This window comes from Zootoca vivipara, chromosome 14 (genome assembly GCF_965207765.1).
Source record: "Zootoca vivipara chromosome 14, rZooViv2.hap1.1, whole genome shotgun sequence".
Classification (NCBI taxonomy): domain Eukaryota; kingdom Metazoa; phylum Chordata; class Lepidosauria; order Squamata; family Lacertidae; genus Zootoca; species Zootoca vivipara.
Window position 1 is genome coordinate 22,678,697 of NC_142597.1, and position 17,152 is coordinate 22,695,848.

The 17,152-nt window shown below is 42.6% G+C and overlaps 1 protein-coding gene across 5 annotated transcripts in view; it reads left to right on the forward strand.

Moving 5' to 3' along the window:
- Positions 1–17,152, forward strand: part of ARHGEF12 (Rho guanine nucleotide exchange factor 12) — an 84,824-nt gene that overhangs the window by 46,248 nt on the left and 21,424 nt on the right. For 4 of the 5 annotated variants that reach the window (XM_035140229.3, XM_035140228.3, XM_088658022.1 and 1 more), the window contains 18 exons: positions 2,215–2,286; positions 4,237–4,329; positions 5,225–5,335; positions 5,595–5,693; positions 6,760–6,802; positions 7,051–7,156; positions 8,046–8,183; positions 8,462–8,494; positions 10,009–10,120; positions 10,524–10,626; positions 10,764–10,973; positions 11,239–11,371; positions 11,653–11,688; positions 12,279–12,433; positions 13,051–13,197; positions 13,668–13,753; positions 15,818–15,943; positions 16,825–16,939. In XM_035140229.3, coding sequence (XP_034996120.3) covers positions 2,215–2,286; positions 4,237–4,329; positions 5,225–5,335; positions 5,595–5,693; positions 6,760–6,802; positions 7,051–7,156; positions 8,046–8,183; positions 8,462–8,494; positions 10,009–10,120; positions 10,524–10,626; positions 10,764–10,973; positions 11,239–11,371; positions 11,653–11,688; positions 12,279–12,433; positions 13,051–13,197; positions 13,668–13,753; positions 15,818–15,943; positions 16,825–16,939 — 1,918 coding nt within the window. The remainder of the gene's footprint in view (positions 1–2,214; positions 2,287–4,236; positions 4,330–5,224; positions 5,336–5,594; positions 5,694–6,759; positions 6,803–7,050; positions 7,157–8,045; positions 8,184–8,461; positions 8,495–10,008; positions 10,121–10,523; positions 10,627–10,763; positions 10,974–11,238; positions 11,372–11,652; positions 11,689–12,278; positions 12,434–13,050; positions 13,198–13,667; positions 13,754–15,817; positions 15,944–16,824; positions 16,940–17,152) is intronic. The other variant, XM_060283106.2, reaches the window with a different exon arrangement.

Genomic DNA, 17,152 nt, shown 5'->3' on the forward strand with positions numbered 1-17,152 from the left:
TGTGGCCAGCATGACAAAGCCGCTTCTGGCGAACCAGAGCAGCACATGGAAACGCCGTTTACCTTCCCGCTGTAGCGGTTCCTATTTATCTACTTGCATTTTGACGTGCTTTCGAAGTGCTAGGTTGGCAGGAGCTGGGACCAAGCAACGGGAGCTCACCCCGTCACAGGGATTCGAACCGTTAATTACTGGCATGTTTATGAATGGTACCACACAGATGTGAATTTGTGACAGCATATACTTCTAACACTAGATTCCTAGCCTGGCAGAAGCAAGTACTTTGAAGCTATACACTTGGAATGCTTTCAGAGAGGAGTTTTTTGTGGAGTCACAGCTGAATTGCTGCTATTTGTACATCCAGTCCCCCCCCCCCCAGCATTCTTACAATGCCATCATCACAGCATTCAATCCCGATTTCCCTTTTCTGCAGAGAATCTGATAAGCAAAAATAGCCTTAATCATCTGCAGTCATTGCTGCTGTGGAAGTTCATTAGTGCATTATGGGGACAGTGGGTTGCTTGCCACATTTGTGGAATTTCAGTGGGTGGTCTCTTATCACCACACCTCTATTTCATTTTTTTCCTCACCTGAGCAGAACAGAGTGATTTTTTCCCTGACACCCCACTGCCAAGCAAAATACACTTATTACGATTGATTGCCACATGCTGTGAAGGCACACAGCAAACCATTTTGAATGAGCTATCCCTCAAGATCTTCACACGGTAAATGTGGAAGATTGTCTCTGAGGCAGCAATCAAAGTACATATATCAGTCTTTAACAAATGCAGAGGTTTTTAAATTATTTTTGTAAATGCATTATTATACATGCATACAAATAGGACAATACTTGATATACACACAAATGCACTTTTCATGTTAGGCTGTACATACATTATTCTGCCATGATTTTCTTTTGTACATGTTACAAATAGGAAATGCTATTTGTATGACTTCTACAAAGTTCATAAGCAGGAAGTAATTGGTGGTGGTGGAATCTAAAACTTAGAATTCTGTACCGGCTGTTTTGGGGAGGAGGGTGATGTTTCCTTTTCATTTGCTTTTGAAACATGATTGCTATTAAGTGACATTTTGGTAGCCTTCATATCACTGGGCATTTTCAGGTTAAAGAATGAAGACTCAATTCAGGACCATAATCCAGCTTTAAAAATGACTGCAATTTGGAATTTACCAGAAATGGAGGCTCTTCTCTTTACTCTAAGAAAGTAGTTGAACAGTTATTTACCTAAACTTTCAAGTAAGTGTGTGTGCACGTGCATGCACACAATTTTAGTAAATATAATTTTGAGAGAAAAACGAGGATTTATTAAAAAGTGGGATGAGGATCCTAGGCATAAAAAACAACCACAGCATAGCTAAATTCTTAGAGAGATTTGCATAAAATTTCTTGTAGGCTTCTCATGGTTAAGATGAAGTATTAGCATTGTATAAATAATTACAGTTAAATAGTGGATCATTTGGCAACTTTGATTATCTTTTTAATACTGAGGTGCATTTTAGGCCACAATTGCTATACAGTGGTACCTCCGGTTGCGGACAGGATCCGTTCCGGAGGTCCGGTTGGATCCCAAGGTTTCCACAACCTGAGGACCACTTCTGCGCATGTGCAGACCTCTTCTGCACATGTGTGCACGGCGAAACCCGGTAAAAGTACTTCTGGGTTTGCCAAGCGCACATCCCGAAGTTTACGTAACCAGGGTTACGTAAACGGAGGTACGACTGTACTCACTGGGAATAAGTCCAGCAAAACTAGGTGGATGTTACATCTTGGTAGTCATGTGCAAGATTGTGTTGCCAGCGGGATTTTTTTTGAAAACAGTGTTTAAAAAGAGGAGCAAGCCAGAAATCACGAAGGCTTTATGTCTAAAATTAAGTTTGTTTCTCTTTCATGTCCCAATGAGATTTTAAGGCCAAATGATTTTGAGATAACAGTATCTCGGAGAGGATACTATACCATTCTTTAGCATCCTCAGTATGCTGCTTTAACAAGTTCTGCTCTATTGCAGAAGAATATAGAACTTGGTTATTCATATACACTATATGATGCTGGTGGTGCCCATTAATGTTGTTTTAGCTCTAATGTATACTTTACAACTGTATGATTGCAGGAGTCATGGGACCATCCTTTCTTGTTTGTTCCCATTTTTTGATACTGCAAGCACTGAGAAGAAAACTTTCTCTCTTTGTTTTTCCCAGAGTCCCCGGGGTGGCCTGAAGGAACGGATCTATCTGGATGAGAGCCCAGAGAAGAGTGAGACACAAGATACTGTGAGTGTATGATAAAGATTTTGGGTGTATGGGGTGTTAGGGGAGGGGTAGTATATATAGTGTGGGACATGCTCCTTCTGGGGTTGTTTGTCCACTTTTGGTTCCCACCCTGCACTCAGCTCTCACCAGTGACTCCTAGAAGCTGTCAGCATGTGACAGTGGCCACGCCCTGGGAAACTGCTATGACTGGCCAGCTAAATCAGGTGAGTTAGGAACTTCTGTTACATGCAAAGACAGGCAATGGTGGATTGAGTGGACAAGACCAATAGTGGGTCCAACAGTCAAGAAGGTTTTTGCATGTGCTGTAGAAGGAAGTGAGGGGCAAGTGGGGCTCGTCAACTTCGGAAAGTAACCTATCTAGGAGAAGGACAAGTCTTATCCTTAACCTCTGCTGCCGTGCGGAATATATTTGAGAGAAGAAAAGGCTGAGGAGTAAAATAAGAGATTTTATTCATTTATTTTATTGTCTTTTGTTGAATGCTTCCTAATGTGCCAGCCAGGATTTTGTATTTATCAGAGCAACTCTCTTGTTGTAATCAATTGAGAATTGCCACTCAGTGCAAGCCTGAAGGGAGGGGTTAATAGGTCTGTGCCAGAGCACAGGCAGACATTCCTAGGTTCATTCCTCAGCATTTTCATTTACAAGGGTCTGAGAAAGCAGGGCTTCCTCATGAGAGAGCTGCCAATTCCTTGATAGTGCTGGGTTAGATAGATTAATGGTCTGACTCAGCTATTGGTTTGTGCATTGAACAGCAGCTATGGGCCCATGTATTTGTCTTATGTGTACTTAGTTAGAAGGATTATATAACTTAATGAGCAAGGATTGCAGCATGTGGGTTTGAAGTGTTTTGTTCTTTTCTTTGAGTGCCCTTGAACTTGAGGGGCAAACTCTAGCAGTGCTTGGGTTACTTCTGCCTTGCCATTAAAGAAGATAATTTGTGTTTTCCTTCTATGTTTATACCCCACTTTTTTACTGCAGTTCTCAAAGTGGTTGACAACATTTTATAAACATACTAGTCATTCATTCATTTATATCACAACCATTTATATAGTGCTTAACAATGTAGTATCTAAGCAGTGGTATAAGGCTACAAAAGAGATACTATGTAGCTGAAACCAGTTAAAATTAGACAAACTTGGATTACTTGAAATGCTTGCTGAAATAAAAATAAACAATAACAAAATTTCTTCATCAAACACCAGAAGTTCAGCAGTGAGGGGGGCTGATCTGAGCCAGGATGGAGTTACTGAGCTGGTAGATAAATGTTGGCTGGTAGCACCATGCATTGAAGTCATAGGCCACTAACAGTGACTTCTCCAAAGACTTCTGTGATTGGGCAAGGATGTAAGGCATATCATTGCATCAAGAACAGCTCACTTAAAATGAAAACAAAACAAATCCTGCAAACAACCAGCTCTGCTGAAGCAAGAATTAACACTTTCTGTTCTGACCCGTTGGGCAGTTGTTGTAAGATGTCCTATTGGTTTGAGAGGAGTCAATCCAGGTGGAACAGAAGCAGGATACTGATGATGTCTTGTCCCTCACACATATTTCCCATATATTTCACTGTAGTTCTTTACAATGGTCTATAATTCTCCATGTACCACATATACAGTGTTTTGCTACATGTATAAATATGGGTAATAACTCAAATACCTTTTCTTGAGGATAAATCACACATGCCATTTTCCATAACTGTACTACATAATTCTGACTGCTGAATTTCAGTGGATTCACTGCAGTGTAATTTTAGGAAGACCCTTGCAGCATACATGATGCTGGATAAATTAAGTAGTGTTATTATAACAAACAAGCATCACCGGGTCTTGTTTTTATCCTAAACTAATCAGCTGAATAAAAATACTAAACAGAACACCCTTGTTTTATCCACATTTGTCAAAAGAGCAGTTGCTTTGATTATTATTTATTTCTTCCTTTGTCAATGCTAGGACTCTCAATCCAGTATTGGAAGTCCCTCCAGTCGTATTGCACCTCCAATCATAGGAGCAGAAGATGACGACTTTTATGGTGAACAGGAGCAGGTGAAGTTTAAACTATTCTCTTCTCATTGTAAAAGGCTGGTTGTGGTGTGATTGCTTTCCTATGGTTAAGTGACAGGTTTGTTCATGCAGGAATTTGTTTTGGTGGTGGTAGGAGCCCCTCTTGGGAAAATTCTGTTAAACTTGTTAGATTCATTGATAGGTTGACCTATCAGCCAGCAGTAATTGTTTGGGATTTTTTGTTTTAAAATATATGGGCTGGGAGCCATTTTTTCTATCCTAATTTGTAAATATGCTTAAGTTATTGGCATTACTGAATTTTCTAATCCTGGTACAGAAGAGGGGGGGGACTTGGGGTTGTCACGTCTAACCCTGCTTCCCTTCCATAGGAAAGTGGCCTTTGATTTTCCTGGTCATCAGGACCTTGATAATAGTAAAAAATGTAATATTGCTTTGCAGAACTTACCAGTTATAATGGTCTACACCTTTAGAATGAAACTGGCAGTAAAGCAAAATAATTCTTTGGCCCTGTTGGGGAATGCCTTGGATGGAGGAGGATATTCTTCCTTTTTTGTTTCGTTCTGGCTGCTTTAGTTCCGGAAATTATATATTTGAATGTTTCCGCTGTTGATATTTATTGATTTCAATGATTTTATGTATAATGTGAACCATATTAATATTTGTAATCATATGAATGAAAAGTAGCATTTACATTAAAATAAATAAATAAGCCAATCTCTTCCTAAGTATTTTGACTGACTGGAGATTTATAAGGAGGTTAAATGTGTGTGTTTAAAAACTATGTTAAAATGCAGGGTGGTGTGAAAGGAAAAGGAAGCAAGCTTATGCCAAGTTTTTCTGAATCAACAAAATGAGGGGGGAGGAGGCAGATGTCTTGGAGATGCTGGTTCTGATATTGTCTTATCTGTATGTACAGATCAATGGGCAGTGTAGCTGTTTCCAGAATATAGAGCTGTTGAAATCTCGCCCTGCTCACCTTTCTGTCTTCCTGCATCATGTCGTGTCCCAGTTTGACCCTGCTTCATTGGTAAGATGCCATTCTAGTTTCATGTTGTGGATCTAATGGGTTTTGAATTTCTATTTAACCTATTTCCATGCAGTCTTAGCCTTTTGGGTTCAGGAAGGAAAACCCTTATTTATTTTCAGATTTTAAATTTATTTCAGAAATGAAGTTAATGCTCAAAGCAACTCAGCTGCTGGTGTTAGTGTTGATCTGGTGTTTCTCAAAGGAAATTGTAACTCCTTTAGAATATCCTTTTAAAAAAAATCCTTTTCTTTCCTCATAGCTTTGCTATCTTTTTGCGGACCTGTACAAACAAACAAACTCCAAAGAGACTCGGCGTGTCTTTAGTGAGTTTAACCAGTTCTTCTTGGATCGAGCTGCAGTAAGTTCCAAAGCATGCATACCATTCTTCCTGTATGTATTACTAATTGCAACTAATTTTGCTTTACTGATCTTTGATTTGATGGTATCAGGGAGCAAGTTTTAACTTTAAATCATCATAATTGCTCTGTAACTAAATGTTCACATTGAGGCAGTGTAGGCAGGGTCCCCTACATTTCCAAGGCAGATTAATATTTAGATGTGGTTCTTTGTTGTTGTTGTTGTTTAGTCGTTTAGTCGTGTCCGACTCTTCGTGACCCCATGGACCATAGCACGCCAGGCACTCCTGTCTTCCACTGCCTCCCGCAGTTTGGTCAAACTCATGTTCGTAGCTTCGAGAACACTGTCCAACCATCTCGTCCTCTGTCGTCCCCTTCTCCTAGTGCCCTCAATCTTTCCCAACATCAGGGTCTTTTCCAAGGATTCTTCTCTTCTCATGAGGTGGCCAAAGTATTGGAGCCTCAGCTTCACGATCTGTCCTTCCAGGGAGCACTCAGGGCTGATTTCCTTAAGAATGGATAGGTTTGATCTTCTAGCAGTCCATGGGACTCTCAAGAGTCTCCAACTAATTAATTTTTAGATGTGGATCTTTGCTCAGCTTACATATCACATTAAACCAAAGTTTAAAACATAGTATGGTTTAATGTGAACAAGTTTCCACGGTGCTCCCCCTCTCCTCCTGCAGCTGTCATGCCACAGTTGAAATGTGTCAGAATCTGGCTTGTTGTTTATTTGGAAAATGCAGGCCTTGGTTTGTTTGGTCTGCAGCCCAGAAGCAGTAGAAGGGAAGGCACTTCACAATAACTGCTTATTCACATTAAACCATAGTTTAATGTGAATTTAAAACTAATGTGACATGTGAACCAGTTCATAACAGTCATGATCAAGGGAACCAACACAGTAAAAGATTGTATGCCTCATGCTCTGTGTGTGTGTGTGTGTGTGTGTGTGTGTGTGTGTGTGTGTGTGTACACCCTGAGATGATGTGGAGACAGAGGACATCTCTGAGGATGTGAAGGTGCCTAGACTGATTGATTGATTTCACTTGTACCTTTTTATTGTTGCAGAATCTGAAAGTCCCAGTCCCAGAAGAAATTTCTGCAGATCTAGGTAAGGTTATTTTAAATCTTGCATTGAGAATGCTTTCTGATAAGTACCTATACTGAAGGGGTTTCGTGTCCTCACAATACTCTCTGTGATATCAAAGAGCTGAATTTGGAAGACAGAAAAAAATTGCTAAATCCTTTGGTAACTGGGCAGGAAGATAATCCATGCTGCAGGACCCAAGGAAAAAAATATCACAGAGAAGTCTTTCATTCTGAGTGAAACAGATTGACATTTCTTCCTTTTACCTGCAGAAAAGAGAAGGCTAGACTTGATTCCTGAAGAATTGCACCGCCACTATATTCAAACTATGCAAGATAAAGTTTTTCCTGAAGTCCAGAGGCACCTCGAAGATTTTAGGTAAATTTTGATTCAGTATGGCTTTCTGCTGGCCTCAAAGAGTAATTCTGCATCTTATTTCCAACCTTCTGGCGTGGTCCCAGTATGGGATGATTGGAGCATAGGCCAAAGCAGTGGAGTCTTTTAGAGAGAGTTTGGCTTCTGCCCTTCCACAGCAGCAGCAGAAGTAGCAGCAGTAGGAAGGGTTGCGGCCTCAGCCTTTCCTGTTTAGCTCTTTTCAGCTGCCCTGCCAAGCAGCTGACCTCCATAGAGTCAGTCCTTTCTTGGAAGAGAAAATCACTTTCCAGTGAAATTGATCACTGTAAAATTATTATTATTATTAAAAAATCCTCTTCAAAATTCAGAACTTCTTTTCGCCTAGATAGATTCTGTGTATGGAAAACTTCTTGTGGTTTCCAGAGTCCAAAAAACTCATTACTGTGACATTAAAGAAAGATAGGTAGTTATTGTTGCTGTTTCATGAGCAGGTCTTAGAACCTGGTATTAATATTCTGTGCATGCCTGACAGGGAAACCAACTGGATGGCACAGGCGTAGCAACTGACTTCACACTGACCCAGCAGTTCCTGTGCTCACCAAAGGTTTTTTACAGCAGTACTGCATTCTGCTTGTTGGTCACTGTGTGTAAAAATCAGTGCTTCATGTTAAGGTTGCTGCACTGCAAGCTTACAACTTTGAAGTACGGTACTTGTTAGCTTCACCTTCTGCAGTCTGAAGTACAGTCTATTGGAAGCAGATTGCTCAAGGGTACAAGCTTGATAGTGGCATGACTGGCTACAATGCCCTGAGGGCATGTGTTAGCTGCCCTGAGTGATGGGTGTAAATTTCTTCAGTTCTGCTTCCCACTCCACAGTAATTTTATTCAGGCTGCTGTTCCCCTATGTATTCAGACAGAAACGCAGCATGGGGCTGACCATGGCAGAAGGAGAGCTAGCCAAGCTGGATGCAGAACGTTTTCGTGACCGGAGCACACTGGAGAAGGAGAGAGCATGTGCAGAGCAGATCATTACTAAAATTGAAGAAGTGCTGTAAGTTGTGTGTGTGTTGGATGTGGTATCTCTGACTCCCATAAGCAGGGAAGGTAATTTGATGATGATGTCTGTCACAGCTGCATTTAGTTGTAATAAGGCTCATCTCTAGTCCTAACCAGGACTCAATTTTTTAAAGGACCTACAGAACCTCAAAAAGAATTCCATTCTGTAAAAGTTTGGTCTGATAGGTAATTCAGAATTTGTCAGACAGAATTAGAGAGAACAGGATGATGATGCAACTGCTAATTGGCTTCTTCTGCCACTTTCCTTTGCAGGATGACATCTCAACCCATTGAAGAAGAGAAGAGGCAAGCAAATAGTTTTGTAGCTGTTGTTTTTAGTAGTGCCTTTGTCACAATCCTGCTCAGTGTTGTCTGTGTTGTGGCCAGGTAGAGAGAGCCCTCTGCTGGCTGTGTGGGGATATTTAACTTCTAAGTTCTAAGCGGTACACAGTAAACTCAGTACTCTATCTTTCTGTAGTGTGAAAAGCCCCCCCCCCCCCCCGTTCCTCTTTGCTTTCTGGCAGCATTCAGTAAATTTGCAAATCGGGTATATTTTGGTTTCAATAACTTCTAGTTCACTTTCTACATGATTATGCAAACTTCTCCATGTCTCAGCAGTAGAGTACATACTTTGCATGCAAAAGGTCCTAGGTTCAGTTCCCAGCATTTTTAGGTAGGGCTTGAAATGTCCCCTCTCTGCAACCCCAGTGAGCTGCGTGTGGGCAATGCTAATCTAACTGGACCAAGGGTCTTACTCAGTGTATGGCAGCTTCCTGTGTTCTTTCAATTTCCAACTGCATAAACAGGTTTTAGTACCATATTGGCCTGAATATAAGCCGCACCTGCATGCAGTGGTACCTCTGGTTGCAAATGGGATCCGTTCTGGAGGCCCCTTTCGCAACCTGAAAAGGTTGCATCCTGAAGCGCTGCGTCTGCGCAGGCGCGTGACATAATTCAGCACTTCTGCACAGGCGCAAAGCGCGATTTAGCACTTCTGCACATGCGTGTGCACCGAACCCGGAAGTAACCCGTTCCGGGACTTCCGGGTTTGGCGCATCCGTATGCCGAAAAGATCCCGTATCCTGAAGCGGACGTAACATGAGGTATGACTGTATAAGCTGCACCCTTAAAATTCAAGGCTTATCTGTGGGTGTGGCCACCAAGCCGGTGCTGACGCTTGGTGCCCCGCTCCCCAAGCTGGTGCCAGCTGCCCCCGTTCAGGGCGGTAGTGCTGGGAGGCGGTGAGCAGAGTGCCGGCACTGGCTTGGGGAGCTGGGTCCCCGCCTCCCAGCTGGTTGGCGGTGCCCACGCTCCCTAGCTGGTTAGCGGTGGGGTGTGTGTGGCATGCCCGCCTGCCAGCTGGTTGGCGGTGCGTGCGCTCCCTAGCTAGTTGGCCCGCGCATGCTCCCCACCACCACCAACCAGCTGGGAGGTGGGCACGCCACTCCCCCCCCCACTGCCATGCTCCCCAGCCGCTTTCAGCAGCATATGGCAAAAAGTCGCGAATATAAGTTGTACTTTAACTTTTCAGGGTCTGAAATTGGAAAAAAAAAGTGCGGCTTATATTTGGGCCAATACGGTAGTAGTCGTCAGGCTTATTATTTCTTTAGAAGCAGAATAGATATGCTGGCCATTAATAAGGGTATCAGTGTGTGGTGCAGAAGCAGTACAAGCTGATGCTCCAATGCCAGACAAGTCCTTAAGTGGAGAGAAAACAATTTGCTACTCTCTCATTTCCCCATTGCTTAATTCAAGCAACCTGATACTACTACTTATGTGGCTTAAATATATTTTATATTTCTGTTTGACCTTACCTACAGTTCAAGTATACAATATGTGGTTCTCACCTACATGAAACATCTTGGTGTGAGAGTCAAAGAGCCCCGGGGGCTAGATCAGAAGCGACGGATTGGGTTCCTGCCAAAAATAAAGGTAACAGTGGCACATATTTGGTTAGAATTTCTATCCAGCTAAGTTTGGCAGGCAGGCAGACTAATGAAAAGCAATAGTTGACCTTAATAGAACCTTGGTCTTAACTGTTACTAAATACTTCTGCTGTCTCCTAGAGCATACTTCATTAGAAGCTACTTGCACTTCTTGATGGGCAATATAGGATCTAATTGAGAACACCGAAATCCTCTTTAGCCTGCAAAAGCATTTTGCCTCACTGGAAATCAGTTGCAACATCCTTGTTAGTTCAGAATTATTTTCCACTGTGCAAGACCATTCACCTGTGTCCATGGTTCTGAACAGCTAATGAAAATTTCTTTTTAAACTGGTGCATGTGGGAAGGCTGCCTCAATGAATGTTCTCTTTGACTTCCTTTCAACAACAGCAGAGTATAAAGAAAGACAAGGAAGGAGATGAAAAGAAGAGGCGAGTCTTCCCCAATATTCTGGGACCCCCAAGGAGGCCAAGCCGCCATGACAGCTATGCAAGTATGTAAGATGAAGAAATATATTCTTTTTCTAGCATCCCGACTGGATTGTCCCAAAGCTGAACATTGCTTGTGTGGGGTGGATTATTTGGGTGAAAATACAATATCTCTGCAGCTGATTGCCTCTTCTCTATCCAGTAGGCAGAGCCATGGAAATTCAAAAGCAGCGCCATCCAAAGCACTTACCCACACCTTCCTCCATCAGTCCAGAGCCACAAGACTCAGCCAAGATGCGCCAGAGTGGGTCTAGTGATGGCACAGATGCAACCTACCCACCTGCTAACCTCATGTCTCCACAAGCTGCTGGAACTTTTCTTTCCCAGGAAGGGAGCAAGGATAGTGAAACAGGTGAAAAGAAAATAAGATTAAAAACAATGTGCTTTCTGCGCTCTTCCCAGATTCAAGAAAATGAATGTTAAACTGCCACCAGAATTTCACCAACATGTAGGCTGCAGTCCTTTTGGGGTTGCTGTAGGTCCCTAACTGCTGAAGACTCAGTTACTTCTTGCTTGGTGATGGCGGTGCAGATAAATAAGGTGGAGACGCTGAAGTCTTTTTGAAATGGATGTGATTGATCAAAGTTTGAGAGAGAAAACCCTCTTATTATTTTTAGGGTCAAAGCAAGTTGGAGAAACTCCATCGTCTAGTGACTCTCTGGATGGTACACCTCGTACACCTAATACCGTCTTTGATTTCCCATCTCCACCACTTGACCATTTGCAGGAAGAGGAAGGAGAGTTTGACAGGCAAGTCTTAGCTTTGAGGATAAGTCATCATTGCCCAGCCTTTGTTCTGGGTGTGGGTGAGAGGAAAATGGGGCACCAAACTACTTAGAAACCTAGAAAGGCAATGGTATTCTAAATTTCCAACCTATTCCCTCACTCTACATCTAGCATAACACACTCCTAGATGGTATGGAACCTTTATGCGCAACCTAGAACTTTTGTTTTAGACCATGCTATAAGATTTGTGGCTGACTGCCTTGCTCCATCAATCAGTGTTTGATAAATAATTATTTCCCTTCTAGGTTAGCAGAATCAGGAACACCAAAATCTTTCCGCAAGTGAGTACAAATGTGAAAGCAGATTTTGTCAGTGACACCTGAATTAGGCAGAGTTTGCTAGAATAAATATCTGCTTGTGCTGCCTTCTGGTTAGGGAGGGCTTCAGGTCTTTAGAGGTGTTTTTAATATTCTGTTGGGAGCTGCCCAGAGTGGCTGGGGAAACCCAGCCAGATGGGTGGGGTATAAATATATTATTTTTATTTTATTTTATTATTCAGATTCAAATACATTAATATAAAGTTCTGTTTGGATACCTAGACACAATGCAGGGCTGCTTGATATAAGGATAAGGTGTCAATAAAGAAATGTTGCTTGAAAACTTGCAGATTTTAATACCGGAATGTTTTCAGGAGAGACATTTCCACCCCTTTGCATTGATCTACAATGTTACTTTAGTTAAATCACTTGGTTTCTGGCTGCAGCTTTTATCTGCAGAGGGCATCTACACATTCCATTTCTCTAACCACAAGACAGGCTTTTTGATCAAGTCCCTGGGGTGTTTTATTATTAGCTTGCATTTCTTATTCTTCCTAACCCACAAAGTCCGTTCCCAAATTTAAAATATTGTACTGAAACTTCCCTTCTCACAGGATGGACAGTGTGGGTGCTGTGGATAATCAGAGTGAAGATGAGCTCTTTGATTTTGACATGGAGACAGACCCTCCCAACTGGCAGCAGCTTGTGAGCCGTGAGGTGCTGCTTGGCCTGAAACCCTCTGAGATTAAACGGCAGGAAGTGATTAATGGTAAGTTTTTATTTTGCATTGATCAGATTTACTTTAGATTGTCCAACCCTCCACATGCCAGTACCACCTCTGTCTTCATTTAGATTACTCTGAGTAGGAATTGTTCTTTTTCACAAACTTCAGCTTTAGAAATCCAGGTACACAGATGTTGAAGGACGGATGGAGGCGATCCTGGTTCACCACCTAAGGTCAGGATCTAGCCAAGATAGATTGATAGGTGGTGGAACAGCTCAAAGGGCTGCCTGAAGGCTTTTCAGACTTCTACAAAAGGCAGTCTAATATTTTTGAAAGGCATGATCTGAACATAAATCTAGTGCTTTCTGGAATATTTCTTAATCTCAGTGCATGCACATGCCTTTTTGACCAGAAGGACCAAATGCAATCATTAACACATCTTCTTTCTTGCATATTCAGTTTTACTTCTTGGGAGCCCTAAAAAAAAAGCAGAGTTTCCTTGCAGATTTAACCTGCTGACTATGCAAGATGATCTGTTCCCTGAAATTGCTTAAATCTGATTCTCCAGCTCCTGATTTTAAACTGTTTAATTTCTTCCCATCCTTTTCAGTTTTTCCATGCAAAGGCCATTTCACCTTTCTTGTCTCTTTATTTATTTCTAGAGTTATTTTACACTGAGCGTGCTCATGTCCGAACACTGAAGGTTCTTGATCAGGTCTTCTATCAGCGTGTGTCCCGTGAAGGGATTTTACCTCACTCTGACTTGCGGAAAATATTTTCAAATGTGGAAGATATCCTCCAGCTCCATGGTGAGTGAGGACATCTAACTGTTTTCAACCCTGCTTTAAAACAGTACTGGCAATATGCTCATGCTCCTAGTGTGGCCGTGTTGAAGTAAGAGCAACCCTGAGGTAACAGACGACTGTGTGCAACTTAATCAACAGGGAGACCTTACAGAACAGTAATTGAATATGTGATATTTACAAAATACTGTTTTTGGATTTCCAATTTTCTATAATATCTGAAGCCTTTCTTTCTTGATACGAAGCTCCACAAGTTTCTGGTGTGCATATGGCTTTCTGTCACAAACAAGGACTTTTGACTCACCTCACGTTGAAGGGACAGCACAGTGAGGGTTAACTCTGAACTGGTTGGCCAATGTTTGCCTAAACATGGAAACTCTTTATTGATCTCACATCGGGCGTCATTGGATTGAAGCAATTGCATCAATAGTTTGAAATTGGTTGGTAATTTCCTCTTCTTTTTCTTGGTTATTTAGCTGGATTGAATGAGCAGATGAAAGCAGTGAGGAAAAGGAATGAAACATCAGTTATTGATCAAATTGGAGAGGACTTGTTAACTTGGGTAAACTGAATTCTGTTTGCTTCCCCCCTCCCCCTTTCCTTCTGAAAACTGAAATGTTTTGAGAAACCAAAGATTGAAGTAGCAAATAGAGTCGGAGGTCAACCTTGGCAATTTGTCTAGTCTGAGAACCCATTATCAGGAATTCTTCACTTCTGAAAGAATAGCATTGATCTGGGGGAGTCAGAGTTGTGCAAGATGAAGGGAGTTCAGTATGGTGTACGTGTTTCATTTCTCTTACAGTGTATCCATCTATCTGAGCACTTCTTTTATTCAATTAACAATAAATGAATGAGTCATTTAGCTTAAAGGTGACCTACAAAACGGGGGAGGACTTGTTTATCTCTCTAAAAGTTGCCTGTGAAGTTCAGATAGCATAAAACTTGGATTTGATACTGGAAATGAACTACTGTAGAAACATTCAAGTTATAAATTCCTTCATCAGTTTTGCGGATTAACCCCCCTTTTATTCCAAGAAGAATCAAGAACTTATTTGGCTTATTAAAACTATTGTCAGTCTACATTCCTGAGACAAGACTTTTATAATAGAAATCCTAGGTAGGCATGTACTAGTAATGGCATTCAGCAAGCTATAGTTACACTAACTCCACCATGATACCACCCAAAAATAAGTGGCACCCATATCTACTTCGCATTAATTTACTTTCTATATCACCATTAATTAAGTTTTACATGGGCGATTCTTCACAAGAATCCAAAACTTAAACCACAACATGAATTCCTTCTTCCATTTTTTTTAAAAAGGCGGACCAATGGTGAGAACTGGGAATAGGGGCTATAGGAGGCTGTTCTTCTGAGGTACAGTGGTACCTCAGTTTACAACCACAATTGGTTCCGGAAGTCTGTACTTAAACTGAAGCGTACTTAACCTGAAGCGAACTTTCCCATTGAAAGTAATGGAAAGTGGATTAATCTGTTCCAGATGATGAAAAACACCCCCTAAAACAGCAATTTAACACGAATTTTACTGTCTAATGAGGCCATTGATCCATAAAATGAAGGCATTAATCAATGTACTGTACTATAAAATAAATCAGACAGTATTTTAGGTGAAAAAAATTTAACATCGCCCGCACCTTCCTGCCTCGTTCCTGGAGGCACCAGCTTGTTGTGGCTCCAAGGCCAAAATATTACCCCGGGGCTTGCACACAGCTCCTGACGGGCCTAAAACCTCCTGCCTCCGCCGAGGGGTCCCCTGAGGGGAGGCGGAGGAGGGAGAAGGGCCGGTACTGAGCCTCCCTTCCCGACAGGTGCCCACCCCACAAGGCGGCCAGGTTTGTCCTGTCAATGAAGGGAGAAGGAGGCAGCCGGTCGGTCCCCTGCCTCAGGGCTGCGCCGGCATTGCCGCCGCTTCTCCCTTCCTTCCCCTCAGGCGACCCACCCCCCACTCGGCCCACTTAGCGCTCACCTGCGTCCGCCGCAGTCCTGGCGCTTCACATTGGTCTCCCCCCCCCCCGGCCCCACAGTAATGACAACCTCACAGCAGTAACAGCGGCAGCTGCTTGCGGCGGCGGCAGCAGCAGTTGCGGCAGGTTCCGCGTTTGTTCAAAATCATGCGCCCAGCGCCATTCCGCTGCCGCTGCATCCCATAATAGCTCGGGCAGCGACACCCTGGCAACCAGCGCCGCGTCACCTGCTCCAAACAACCAACCAACCCATAAGCCCGCTCTTTCTCGCGCCGCGCTGGTTTTTCCCGCTTGTGGGGTGGGCGCCTGTCAGGAAGGGAGGCTCAAAGCGCGGTCCACTTGCCTCCGCGGATGCCCCGGGCCTTCGGCCCAGTCTTCAGGCCTTCGTGGAGGCCTCCATAGGCCTCGGACACCTCGGGTTACTTACTTCCGGGTTACAATAGTTTGTAAACCGAAAATTTGTAAACCGAGGTGTTCATAAACCAAGGTTCCACTGTACTACCCAGCCCTATTTTGGATACATTTTTGACAACATCTCCTTTGTTAACAGAATAACAGTGCATGCTAGTCTTTATGTCATAATATGACCTTTCTTGCTTTGTGCTTTGCTACATTTGGTTCCCTTGGTTTCTTGTCTCAGTTCAGCGGAGCAGGGGAGGAGAAAATGAAACAAGCCACTGGCACTTTCTGTAGCAACCAGCCCTTTGCTCTGGAGGTGATCAAGTCACGGCAGAAAAAGGACTCTCGCTTCCAGACTTTTGTCCAGGTAATCTTGATTGGTATAAATCTAGCTTATACCTGCTAGAGGACTTGGCTTATTAAACATTGTAGATTAGGATAATGGGGATTGGTTTTTTTTTACTACCATCTTTGGTAGAAGAATCTTAATCATAAATGCTGTGCGGAATACGTCATTCTCTGATTTCAGACCAAAAGGGAGTTGGTCTATACAGTACAGTGAACTAGAAGATATCCAAGACATTCCTTTAGGAGCTCAGCAAGTCAGAAGATGTGCTACCCAGCTTGCACTGCTCCACGTCAAGCATGTGCGATGGCAAGACCCTTTTTAGATGGACCTGAAGATTGTCCACACATCTAGTCTGCAGGCACTTAAGTTCTCAGTTCCCAAAGTAGGACTTCACAAGAAGTTCTTAGAAGTGTGAAATGTTAGTTATCTTAAACTAGAGTAAGTGCAGCACTCCTTGTTGTGCAATGAGGGGAGATGTGGGGTTTATGCCATCCATTACTGAGGAAGAGCTTTTTCACATTGGTTGTAATGTCTGGCAATTTGGAAGCAGTGGGAGTTCTGAAAAATGTGTAGTGCATTTTCTCCATGGCTCTAAAGACTAAGATGACTCCTCTTTAAGCCGGTGACCGAGATTGATTGCTGATGATATCAGGTCTATATGAAGTAATGAGGGAAGGAAGCCACCGCCAGTTTTTGTGATGAGCCTTTCCTTTATATAATTGCCCACTACAACAGGGCTGTGTTGCCTGTCTGATAAATCTTAGCGTTCCTTGACTTGTATTTAATTGCCAAAAATGTGAGCCAGCAAGACATTTATATGATGAATAGACTGTACACATTCAGGTAATTATGGCCTTAATAAAAATGACAAATGCTGTTATTATGCTGTTTAAATTTAGGATGCTGAGAGCAATCCGCTCTGTCGCCGACTGCAGCTGAAAGATATAATTCCCACTGAGATGCAGAGGCTGACCAAATATCCCCTTCTGCTGGATAACATTGCAAAGTACTCAGGTACTATATAGCTCTTTCAGTTAGTGAGTGGTTCGGACTTCAGCAGTTGCAAAAGAACAATTTGGGTTTCAAAAGGAACCTGACTTCCATGACTCACTCTATTCAGTACCGTCAGTCCCTGCCCCTAACTTATTGCCACATTTCCTCTTTCAGGTGCCAATGTCTTTCTCTGAATTGGGGAGATAAACTACTTTCCCTTGGTCAATAAAAATG